Source organism: Canis lupus, chromosome X (assembly GCF_011100685.1).
Source record: "Canis lupus familiaris isolate Mischka breed German Shepherd chromosome X, alternate assembly UU_Cfam_GSD_1.0, whole genome shotgun sequence".
Classification (NCBI taxonomy): Eukaryota; Metazoa; Chordata; class Mammalia; order Carnivora; family Canidae; genus Canis; species Canis lupus.
The window spans coordinates 33,187,232-33,200,542 of NC_049260.1; the positions used below are offsets into that span (position 1 = coordinate 33,187,232).

The window sequence follows — 13,311 nt, forward strand, 5'->3', positions numbered from 1 at the left end:
TTTTTTCCACAATAAAGCTTTTCCATTTCTTACCTATCTGTGTCTGCCAAAGACAAGTGAAAATGGCCGACTCTCTTGCTATAGCAAACTGGGAATAAATAACTTCTCTTTGAAAATAAAGACATACAGAAACAATTTTCCAACTCCATTGAGCCTTACACAAATATAAGAACTTTCCCTGCAGGAGATTTTGAGAGGTCAAATTTTTACCTTGAGACTTAGAGGGTTTGGCAGGCTATTGGGTTATTGGTAAAATTATATTATTTTAAGAAACTTGGACATAGCAGGTAGTTGCTTAAAGGAAAGTGTACTTGTATTACAAAACCAAGTTGCTTCACCGTTTTGAGCTATGCTCAAGTCCAAAGAGTTCAGAGGGAAGGTCTGTGTTTCTGTGTTATTTGGGTTTCCATTTCTCTTTCAATCTTGGCCATTCCAATCCCTCCAAGGCGTCTTTTCCATGTCTCCTATGGTTTATGAAATGCCACATTTCTTCCAACCCCTCACTTTTCTTTCATGATTATTCCTCTCAGTATTGGACACCAACCCTGAGACAAGGACTCTACTGGGCTCCTTAGGAGAGAATGCAAAACTGACAGCATGGGGTGAATGTGAAGGAAAGAGCGACAGAGAGGCTTGCAAAGCATACACCCACTGCGCAGTTGACATCAATTTTATGTCTACACATGTACTTCATTCCTTTTCTTATTGATTCACCCACACACTGAGTCCCAGGTGTTACATTTCACTCTGTAATGAAAGCTAATTTTGCTGGTTTTCTAAATAGGAAATCGTGCCACTAAGAAGTGCTAGCCCTCACTATAGTGCTGACAGTGATCTCAGGCAGGCTGTGGTCTTTTGGAGTACTCTCTCTCCTGACTCCTGAAAACACTTACGTGGATGCATTCATTCATGGTTGGTGGAGTCCCTTTACTAATGATTATGAAAGAGCAGGAAAACACCGTCCAATGACATTACTCCATTCAGCTTTTCTCAGGAAGGAGGAGGCATAGAATCCTTTGCAAGTCATCAGGTCTTGGAAACAAAAGTTACTTTCAAATCAATGCAAATGCACTCTGTTACAAGCATAGGGAACAGACAGGATGTATTGATTCTTCTGCTTGGTATTTAGGGGATAAATAGGGGATAAATAGAAAGAAAATAGGGGATAAATTCCTCTTTCAGTAGATCCTAGACCATCTCTCTTCTTGTTCCCTCGCCTTTCCATGTCTTTCCACACATACAAATGGCATCCTGGCATCACTGTCACAGGAGCCAAAGAATAATTTTTCCAGCACTTAAGTGGCAAGTGAAGGAGATATGGGATATTCCAATTTATCATTTGTGCTAAGATATATGGTGCACATGGGTTATAGATAATACTTCTGTATGCTGTAATAATAAGTGTATAATGAGTAGAGTTTTTTAAGTGCACACAGTAGGAAGGGAAGAAGACAACAGTTTGGAGAACAGAGCTGACTGACAAAACCTACAGGACAAGTTTGCTCCCTGGAGTATAAGGGAAACACACAGTCACGGGTGAGGTCAGCAGGCCCTTGTGATCAAAAGCAAGAATGGGGCGGGAGGCCTCTGAAGCCTGAAAGGTTTCAAAAAAGATACTTCTACATATGGCACCAGACCCTGAATATCACAGCAAGACCAGCTCCTAGGTTCTCAAAGGTCACATGCAAGAGACTTACTGGGAGTGAGAAGGAAAAGAAAGAGGTCAGAGAGTCCTGCCAAGATGTGTCATTTCATCAGAAGCTAGCATGTACTTAGGTTGGCAAAGGGGAATTTGGGACTCCGTTAAATTCCTTTATGTATTTTCTAGTCTTCTTAGGAACACACACTTATGCTTTGGAAATTTGACTGTTTTATGCCAGTTGAACTGTCTTAAAAATGAGTTTTAAACTATGTAAACTATAAAATAGTCCGGAGTCACTCAGTTCATTGTAAAGGCACATGGATATGCCCTCCATTGGTGTGTAGAATATGTGCATTCAATTGGGGCAGTTTCCTTGTTTTCCTGGGATCACACTTAGTCACCATTTTCAATTTCCCTTAAAGTTGGGCCCATACCATCGAATGCCAATGGAATGAAGGCAGAAGGGATATGTACAGCTTCCAGGCACAGAGGATGCCAAAGCAGAAAGATAATACTAAAGCCACCAAAGGATAAGAGCCAAGGTCCCTGAAGTACTAGGTGAAGCAAGGCCATCAGCTTACCCTTGATGTATTTCGACACAACCAATAAATAAATAAATAAATAAATAAATAAATAAATAAATAAAGACAGACAGACAGACTTCCTGTATTAAACAATTCAGATTTCGGAGTGTTTGTTATAAAGGTTAAACTACCTACACTAATACAACCAGTACCTTTACTAGAAAACAATGTGACATTTCTGATGTCATTATTACAGCAGTTTGCTTGTGAGAAATAACATTCTGAGGTTTTGTAGGAATTTGTCAGTTCAGACCAGTTATTCTCCACTTGATGCATCACAAATGCCTATGGAGCTATTTTAAAAGACATATCTGGGCCCTAGTCTTGACCCAGTGAATCAGAAGCAGGGAAAGCATAGGCAGTCATTATTTTAAAAACTTCCCTGTGTTTTACATATCCCCTTGGCTAAGAACCACTACTCTAAAGCCAAGTTTTACCTTCAGATTAAGCTAGATGATCAGGACTCATTGTTTTGGGTACATATAATTTGACTGAATAGAGTTTTTTTAAAGCATATTTTGATTGTATCTAAAAAATCAACATGTAACAAAATTAACCTTTTTTGAGTGTACAATTCTATAAATTTTACACAAATATATTTTCAGGTAACACTACCCAAATCAGGATTCAAAACAGTTTATCACTCCAAAAAAAATGTCTTATACTATTCCTTTTGCAGCCACATGTTCCTCTCACTCCAAACCTATGCAAGCATCGATCTGTTCCCCATCATTAGTTTTCTCTTTTCAAGAGTGTCTTAGAAATGAAATCTTACATAGGAAACCAGTCTCAACTGGTTTCTTTCACTCGGCATAATGCTTTTGTGATTCATTTATGTCATTGGCATACATCAATAATTTCTTTTTAATGTTGAATAGTATCCCATCATATGGACCTAGTAGTGTGCTTTCCATTCACCATAGAAGAGATCTGTGCATTGTTCCAGGTTTTGGAGATCGTGAAGAGAGCTGCTATAAAACATGTCTTTAGGACAAGGTTTCTCAACTTCAGTACGATTGACATTTTGGGATGGGGAATTCATTTGTTTGGGGGCAATCCTGTGCACAGGATTTTTCAGCAGCATCTCTGACTTCTACCCGCTAGATGCCACCAGTAGCATCCCCACCCCACCCTCATTGTGACAAATACAAACTGTCTCCAAACATTGCCCCCCTAGTGGAGAACTATTGCCCTAGGGAATCAAAACCTCCATTATTACTTTAGTGTGGGGACTGCTAGTGACGGATATCAGTGTTTGTCTTAAAAATGCCTTTGTTCACCTACATTTCTGAAACAAATTTTCTCTGGACATAGAATTCTAATTCGACAGTTTTCAGTACATTAAAAAAAACATTATATTATACTCTAGAATTTGTTGTGTCTGAGAAGCCAGTTATGTCTTAAGTGTTCTTTTTGAGGTAATATAACATTCTTTCTGATCACTTTCAATATTCTTTTCTATAGTGGTATTGTGGGTGAAATGAACCCTTGACATAAAATTGACTTCTGATGGTGATCATACACACATACACCATACACACACCCAGAAAGTATGAAAAGTTTATTACACACATAATGAAGCTCATGGTTGGCTTCCCAAGCTGGTCTGAGAATGGTTTGAGAAAGCCGAGAAAGAAGACTGGCTTGAAATTTTTGTGGTGGTCAGGGAGTGGGCTTGGAGTAAGGGTTCCAGCCTATAGGCCAAGGTTCAAACTTTCATCTGCTGCCAAAGATGAGAGCATCTGGGTTTGTTTTTCTTTGAAAATTTTATTTTTTAGTAGTCTTTACACCCATTGTGGGGCTCGAATCCACAACCCTGAGGTCAAGAGTCATGTGCTCTGACTAAGCCAGCCAGGTGCCCCAATACCTGGGCTTTCTTACCAGTTCACCCAGATGGGAAAGAGGGAGAGGCAGGCTTAAAAGCTGCCAGGAAGCATACAAAATAGGAGTCATAGTCATACTCTATTAAAAGTGTTAAAGACTTTTTAAAAATGAATTGCACTGATATGGGTTTATATTTTTCCTGCTTGAAGTACGTAGTGCTTCTTGAATTTTGGGGCTGATACCTTTTTGTCTTGAAAAGTTCTCAGAAGTTATTTCTTTAAATAGTACTTCTGTTCTATTCTCTCTTCTCTGTTTGGGATTCCAAATTCACGTAAATTCAGCCTTTGCATAGTACCATAAATGTCTCACTGGCTCTTTTCTATATTTTGCATCCTTTCGTCTTTAGTGCTCCAGTCTGAATATTTCCTTCGGGCTTTCAGTTTACCAATTTTTTTCTGTCAATCTATTAAGCCCATATAATTATGTCTTAATTTCACTGCTTGTGTTGAGTTCTAGAACTCACATTTAGTCCATTTTTTATAAAGATTTATTTTATTTTATTATTTATTTCTATTTTTTTAAGATTTATTTTAGAGAGAGACAGGGAGAGAGTGTATAAGCAGGGAGGGGCCAGCAGGAGAGGGAGAGAGAGAATCTCAAGCAGGCTCCACACCTAGTGCAGAGCCTGATGTGGGACTCAATCTCAAGACCCTGTGATCATGACCTGAGCTGAAAACAAGAGGTGGACGCTTAACCAACTGAGCCACCCAGGTGCCTCTATTTAGTCTTTTTAAAAATAGTTTGCGCTTTCTACCAAAATCCTCAATCTTCCGCATAAATTCCTTGAAAATGTTAAACTTTAGAAGCAACTAATACCTCTTGCTCAAAAGCAGCTCCATGTGTAAGGCATATCTATTTGGGCTTCCTTCCTCCCAGATTTTGGCCCCATGATATCTTGATACTTTCAAATGCTTCAAATACATATATTTGTCCAACTTACCTATCTGTTCCCAGTGCTAGGATGGTTCAAGCCATTTATTGGGAATTACCAGAGGACTAGAAACTTGCTTTAAAGCCTGTGATGATTTTACAGGACAAGTATCCCAGTTTGTAAAAACTTAGTGTCATGAAAAAAAAAAAATACCACATGATGAGAAAACTCCTCAAGATTAAGAGAGACTTAAGAGACAACCTAATACAATGCATGGACCTTGAGAGATTCTCGATTTAAGTAAATCAGCTTATAAAAGAAATGTGGGGAAGAACAAGGGAAATTTGAATAAGAGATTGGGTAGTAAGTAGCTGGTAAAAAATTGTTGATAGCTTTGTTAAACGAAAATGCTGGCATTGCAGTTATGTACCAAAACGTTATTTTTAGAAATGCATATTGATGTATTTAGGGTTGGAATGTCAGGATGTCTGGGTAGAACATGGAGCAAACCCAGCAAGGTGTAATTGACTTAAATCTATGTGACAGGTTCATAGGTGTTTATTATATTGATCTTCCTACTTGCCTACATATTTGAAATAGCTCACAATGAATTTTTAAAAAATAAGAGATTACTTACTGTTAATAATCAGATTTCACATTTAGAAAGTAGAGTCTCTAGCTTTAATTTCTAAAATCATATAGTATCTAGTAATTAATGAGGAAAATCAACTTTTAAATCCATCTGATGCTTTAAGTTTTCCCGAATTGGTTTACACTTTTATATAATTTTTATAGTTCTTAATTGCTATATGAATTAAATTAAATAATTATAATAATTAAGTCAATGTAAATCTGATGCCAGGTTGGGAAATAAACATTATCTAAACATATAAAACCAAACATTTCTATGCACAGCATTTTAACGATTTTTTAAGCAACTGACAGACTAAGACTTTTCATAGAAAACTTTTCTGTTACAATAACCTTCATGCCCACAAGGAAAGTTCTGTAAAAATTTAAAAAGTAGTGTGCTACTATCTTGACAATTCTAAACAAATTACTTGTAAAGATTGATTGTGAGGAGGTTTGATAGGTTTTCTGGAATATAAACATTTTTTTTCACCTTGGGACTGATGTTTAACAGTGACTGAACCAGGTAAGACTTTTCTTAAGTAAAAATGAAAAGGCATCACTGTCATTTGTACATTTTTTTTAAGTAATCTCTTTACCCAATGTGGGGCTCAAACTCATGACCCCAAAATCAAGAGCTGCATGTTCTTCTGAGCCAGCCAGGTGCCGCCATTTATACATTTCTTAAAGTTAGATACCACTCTCGAGTCTACTGCTAACCTTACTTAAGCTATCTTACCTATCATAATATACCTGTGTTATACATGCCAGATGGAAGTGGAAGCAAGGGGAACTATTTGGGAAGATAGCCTGGCCTGGACAGGTAAGCTTTCCTCCTGTATTTTTAGTAAGTAATTTTAGGGTGAGGATAACATTTCCTGATGTTTTTTCAGTAATGAGGGAGGACTGTGTAGTGACAGTATGCCAAAGTATCCTCTGTCACAATTGTTGCAGGGCCTGTCGATCAAAAGCCTGTCAGTCTGTTGTCTCTTAACTTTAATGTAGTTTCTTCCAGCAAAAACATCACTTCACTGTATTCAACATACTTATACCCCATCATGCTTCCAACTCCCCATACTCCCAAGAAGGCTTACTGTATACAGGGATGCAACAACAACAACAAAAATGACCTTAGTAGAATGATCAGATCACTTTTCTAGTTAGTTCTTCAGCTCTTATTTGCTGCTTAAAATCTGATATCAAATTAGGGAAGATTACAATTCAGATAAATCCAGGGCCTAATTAATTCTTTTAATGTATTTTCCTTGTGAACAAGTTTTCTCTTGGCAAAATACTGTACTTTGTTTAAAACAGAGGTCACGAATTTCTTCTTGTGGGCCATATTTGGCCTGCAGCTATGGCTTGGCTCTCCCTAACTTATATACATGCATGTACATACAGACACACAAATGAGTCATCCATATAAAAACTCAGATTTCTACTTCTTTTTAAAAGTGCTAAGGATCTGGCAATTCTGGGCCCAGTCTTGAGAAACAGTAGTTACCAGCTAGAACAGAGTGGCTGCAGCTCCAATATTCATACCCATGTTTAGCCTTTGGAAATAAGTACTTGAGTCGCGACTCCTGGTTTCAATGCATTGTTTGTTCAATTCAATAAAATATCTCCCTCACTCCTGAGATGAAAACCAACCTTCTGATTTGTCTCTTTTTCCTTATTGATTTTTTATTCTTACAGGGTAAAAAAGTAAACCACATTTTAAAGTTCTGTCTAAAAAAGATACTCTTAAGATTTTTAAAGAACTACTATCAGATGAAAAATCTTTAAACCATGTGCCCTGGCAAAAGGAAATTTTGAGTATGGAAATGTTTTCAGTTTCAGTAGCCTCACAAAATCAATGCAGGCAGAAAAACGCTTAATTGAAACTGGAGCATGATAAAGAAATCTGTCTGTCTCTCTCCCTAAATAATTATTCAGAGTTTCATCTCTGATTCCACTGCCACTTAGGTCCCTGAGGGTAGAAGTCTGTGACAATAACTTTGGCTTCATTCTTGTTACCAAACCTGATGATTTTAAAACTAGTTGGCCTAATTTTCCCCTTTTGGATGCTTCTGATGGTATTCACTCCTTCTGCTGGAAGAGATTCTCTTCTGCTCATGGAAAGACTCTTTTCCCTCTACGGATTTATAACAGCCTATGGGTGGAACTATACTGCAATACGCCATATGGTAAATACTTTAAAACCTTGAGTTTAAACTTACAGTATGTGTGTACAAATTTCTAAGAAACAAATCCTTATCCAAACTCTATGACTGTACATGTGATCATTTATTTGATAATCATTTGATGTTTAACACGTGCCCACAGTGTCTGGGATCCTGGAAAAGATAGCCCCACTGCAATTCCTCCTTTGATGTAACCGATGGTATTTTAGATAGAAGCTTCAACGTCACAAAGGGCCTCCATTGATGATATTTTATCATGAAAGATCCAGGATTTAGCAAGAGTCTTTTCCATCTTAAGGAAAGTCACAGAAAGAATATAAGAGAGGAGAGTCTATAAACAACTGGGGATTTTTTGGTGGGTGATCAGTAGTTCTCAAACTAACATACCACTATGGGTTGAATGGGCTCCTGTAAAAGACATTGAAGCCCTAAGCCCCAGTACCTCAGAATGTGATATTATTTGGGAACAGAGTCTTTGAGGAAGTAATCAAGTTAAAATAAGGTCATTAGGATGAGTTCTGATCCAGTAGGACTAGTGGCCTTATAAAAAGGGGGAAATTTGGAAACAGAGATAGACATGCACAGAAGACACGGAAGGAGAAGGTCACGTGAGGACAAAGGACTGGTGTGATATACCTACAAGACAAAGAACATCTGAGGCTACAAGTTAAGAGACAGGCATGGAACTCCCCTAGTGCCTCCAGAGGGAGCATGTTCCTGTAAATACCTGCATTTCAGACTTTTGGCCTCCGGAACTATGAGACAATAAATTTCTATGGTTTTAAGCCACCCAGTTTATGGTACTTTGTTACAGAAGCCCTATGAAAACATAAGCACCCTTCCAGAAACGTACAGTTTCTTCCTACATAGGAGGGCCTTAGTGCCTACTAATTTTTCCTTTTTCTTTAATGTTTTGACATGAATTTGCATGCTCTTTCATGATGCCTTTAAAATCTTACCACTACTGACATTTTCTACATTCATATCCATTTAACACTTGGTCCATAATAATCTGAACAATGTCAATAACCCCCTAATGTTCAAGTCAACATATTCTATTTTCAGGTCCTAAAAAGGGCAGTAAAAACTGTTCAAAGCAAATTATATAAAGGAGGGGCAATTAATGGAAAATATAGTGAAGATGAATAGTTTGGGGATTAAGATAAATCATTTCACTTTCCATTAAAGTTAAGATTATCGGTAAATATAATTCCTTTTATTTTTGAAACCAGTGTAAATTGATCATTCTGTTCAACTCTATCAATGATCTTTTCTGGCTTCTTTTTAAGGGTTCTCAAATATGTGAGCTTTTTTTTTTGTTTGTTTATTTAAGCTTAGCGTCCACTAATCTCCTATCCAGTTAGGAAACTTAGGTTTTTAAATTGCCCTAAGAGCTCCAGCTGAGAATGTGAAGTAATTCCCCATTTGCTTCCTTTTACTCCCATGTAACCGTGACTCTGTTTTCTTGGTTTCTGGAATGGTATCTGGCACACAGGAAGTGCTTGGTTCATATTGCTTCAAAGTAAAAGCCAGATACGCAACCGTGTTTAGGAAACAAATACAAGCATTTAGTTTCCAGGCAGGCAATTGGTATGGTGCTTTTATGGTGTTTTTGTTTTTGTTTTTTTTTTTTTAAGTATTTACTCATACCACTAAAATTGACTCTGTGTTGATTCTCTACCAACCAACTACCTTATTAAAGTCTAAACTGCTTTGAGACCTCTGAGAAAGCAGGGTACCCTGTCAGTTTGTCTCATGTCCACCTCTTCCAAGTGCTTCGACTTAATCCTTTCTTCAGTCTGTAACCTGGCTCGTTTGGCTAAACGACTGGTATGGTGGGTAGGCTCTAAGATGGCCCCCATGATTTTTGCCTCCTGGTCTTCACACCCTCATCCTGAGTATGAGTAGAACCTGTGACTTGCTTCTAACCAAAAGAATGTGTCAAAGGTGACAAAATACTACTTCTATGATTGTTACCTAAGACTGTGACCTCTGTCTTGCTAGCAGTCTCCATGAACTCTCTTGCTGACTCTGCTGGAGGAAGCCATGATATATAAAGGTCTTTCACCAGAATACAAGTGCTGTTAGTTTCTACTGCTGCATAATCAATTTCTGTAAACATAGTAAATTAAAACTACATATATTTATTATCTCATAATTTTCACAGGTCAGAAGTATGGGCAGTGCTGAGCTGCATCCTCTGCTTGGGGCCTAACAAGGCTGCAGTCAAGGTGTTAGCCCGGGCTACAATCTGAGGATCAGGTTCCTCTTCCAGTCTCCCTGGTTATTTGCAGAATTCAGTGCCCTGCAGTTGTAGGACGGAGGCCTTCATATTCTAGAGGCTTCCCACCATTCCCTGGCATGTGGCCCTCTCTGTAATAAAGCGGTTTGCTTCTTCAAAGCCAACAGCAGAGCATCTCCACTACTTTGCATTGCTCTGAGTTCTTCCATTTCTGACCTCTAGAGCCTCTCTGAAAGGGCTCATGTGATTAGATCAGACCCATCTGGGATTATTTCCCTTTTGCTTCATGTTAACTTATTAGGAATTTTAATTACCTCTGCAGAAACTTTCACCTTTTCCATATAAGGTAACCTAAGCAATAGAATGGTATTCCATTGTACTCACTGCTCCCACCCACACTCGAGGGGAAAGGAGTAGTCAGGGCAAGCATACTGGTTGACAGGAACCGTGGAGACCATCTTTGAATTCTGCCTACTACAACTGGCATGTGGTACTTAGAACTACGTGAGCTTTATTTCCACTTGATTCCTATAGCTTACATTTCCGTCAAGTACTGTTGCAATACTGTACTAATACTATAGTGGTAATAGCAAAATTAGAATCCCCCTCAATATAATATTTACACAGAAGACTATTTTGCAAGATTTCAAGATCACATCTACTCTAGACTAATACCCTTTTGTGTGAAACACAAGAATGGAGTTTCTTTTCCTCAAATGGTCACTGTGATTGAAGAGGATGTTTTAGTCAGGAGCTAGAATGATGAAAATGAAGGTGGTCTGCTCCACCTGTGAGCACAGGAAAGCAATGTTTCTATTGGAGTAGACTCAACAGCTTTACCCTACTTATTCCCTGTGGCAGAGCATTGTGTGATGGAGCCAACATTGGTTATCACGGTCAATGCTAGAGGCAGCTGGAGTGAGCAAGCCTGGCCATGTTTGGTTGTGCTATGGTGGTGAGCTGTGGCAGGTGAAACACTCCAGATCATACCACAGAATCTGCCATGTTTCTGTGCCACACTGTCTCCCTAAAGAAAAGAGTGGGAGGCAAAGAAATTTCAACAGTTTCTCCATGAAGACATTCTGTTTACACAGTGGCCCTGATATTTTCTTTCCTCAGAGGTAAATGAAGTTTGCATCTCTCAAAATTTTAAAAATAAACAGATGTTTTTTGGCCCCCATTCTGTCAACTGATAAAGAATTCCAAGTATCTCAAATTTCATTCATACTCACACACTTAAACAGTGGAACCGACCAGATATAGTTTATTAAAATATGTTCATTAAAAACAATTTTGACTCAGTTTTTAAAAATTGCAATTACATTAAAAACTGTTACAGTGTCATGAGATTACAAATATTGCCTTATGAAATTATAAAGAAGTTGTTTGGTAAAAACTATGAATGTCTTAATTTAAACTTCACATATAAAAATATATTTTTTATTCCAACACTGAACAGTTAAGGCCACAACACTTGAAGGAGAGTTTGAGATACACTTATTTTGAAATTGCTCGTCAAAAATATTAGCATAAATAAATACCAAGACTGGTCATAATATTCAAATCAAATAAAACATATTATTATATCTTTAAAAGTTTGTTATCAGGAACTTTCTTTCAGAAGTCAAAATGTTTTTCAAGTATAAAATACAATGTGCTTGGTGACCACGGAAACATAAATATATATTTATAGTATTGTACAAGATTTTGATCTTCTCTCCATATCTGGGGGTGAAGTATCCTGATGGTTTTGCCCCATGTGGTTCTGGTTGGCATCTTTCTTATTGCCTTTAAAAGCTATTTGATCTCCTATTGGTTTTATCTCTGGGAGTGGCTCATTATTACTCTGCATACTTTTCTGACTCATCAATGACATCCTTTTAAAGAGGAAAATCTAGAAAAAAACCCACACACACAAAGAATTCATTTTAGTAAGTGAATAGTCACTTAATAGTACTTAGGGGGTATAATTCTCAACTAGTCTTAACATTATTTCATCACATCTTTACGGGGCACCATGTGTACAAAGGTATGTTTCTCCATCTCCATCAGCCTCCTCTTTTACCACTGACAACCATGATTCCTCCCTGAAACAAGCCCTTTCAGGGTTTAATTTTCAACACTATCAGTGCCTTGGTAATATATTTTTTTCTTTAAAGAGCAAATTCAGCATTGTACTTTGTTGTGTTGTTAAGAGAAAAAAAGATGAAAACTAGGATATTCTGGAAGTGAACATACCTCCCATTCCTGTAGATCAGAACTGGCAAAATGTTAGTGCTGCCCAGTGATGACTTTGAGAGCCCCAAGAGTCTGAATAGGCAGGTAGGATATATGGCTCTGCTGCTCAGGAGGCCAGGGCTATGAGTAGACAGGAAACATCCAGAAAGAAGAAGGTATATGCCATAACCCAGGGACTGCAGGCAAGTGGAAAGGAGAGCAGAAGAAAAGAGACTGAGGAAGAGCCAAGGGGGAGATGTAGGCAGAGGAAGAGGAGCTGGCACTGGGGAGAGAACTCTGTAGAAACAAGACCAGGAAAGAGAGGCACCTCAGCATTCAAGGGGGAACTGTATCAAGAAGGGAGTGCCCAACAGGGCACATATAGGAGAAATCCAGGAGGATGATGATGGAAAAGTCCCATTGGATTTTAGCCCTTTGAGGATGTAGCCAGAGAGAAAATTGGATTCCTGAAGAGTGACAATCCATATGTCAGTTTTGACAAGATGCCAAAAACAAAAAATGGGTGAGGACTTGGCTCCTTTGGAAATCAAGATGATGCGAATAGAGCTGGCCTTTAGTCTTAAAGAATGCAGGGACTGAAGTGAAAAGTTGCAAACCGAGAAGTCAGAGTCTGGAAAAAGGGTCTGAGGACTAAAATGGGGAAACTTCTGTTTTGTTTCTGCTATCATAGAGAAATCCATATCTCAAAAAATTTGGCTACTACAAAATACCAAGAAATGCTGAATAAGTACAGAAAACATAATTTTATAATGTGTAAGTTTCACAGAAAACAAAATGAAGGGAGATCCCTATGGGCCAAAAAATGAAGAGAGAGCAATGAGATGGAATTTACTGATCTCACAACTTAGACTCATTTTGTGATGAATATCTGATCTCACAAAATGTGGAAAACTGGAACTGAGATCTGGGACCCTCTTAGAACTACGCCTTTAATGTAAGTCCACCTATAACACTGGGAGCTAACAAAATAACATGGCTCTCCTGGTCTAGGCTTGAGTGAAGGAGAACCGTATTTTCCTAATGAGAGGTTGGGGTTC

The 13,311-nt window shown here is 38.1% G+C and overlaps 1 protein-coding gene across 1 annotated transcript in view; it reads right to left on the bottom strand.

Annotated features, from left to right (window-relative positions):
- Positions 1-11,460: 11,460 nt before the first annotated feature.
- The window catches only part of RPGR (retinitis pigmentosa GTPase regulator), a 48,632-nt gene continuing 46,781 nt past the window's right edge, over positions 11,461-13,311 (bottom strand). The window contains 1 exon segment of the mRNA NM_001389216.1: positions 11,461-11,930. Within this exon segment, the coding sequence (NP_001376145.1) occupies positions 11,724-11,930 (207 nt within the window). The 3' untranslated portion in view covers positions 11,461-11,723.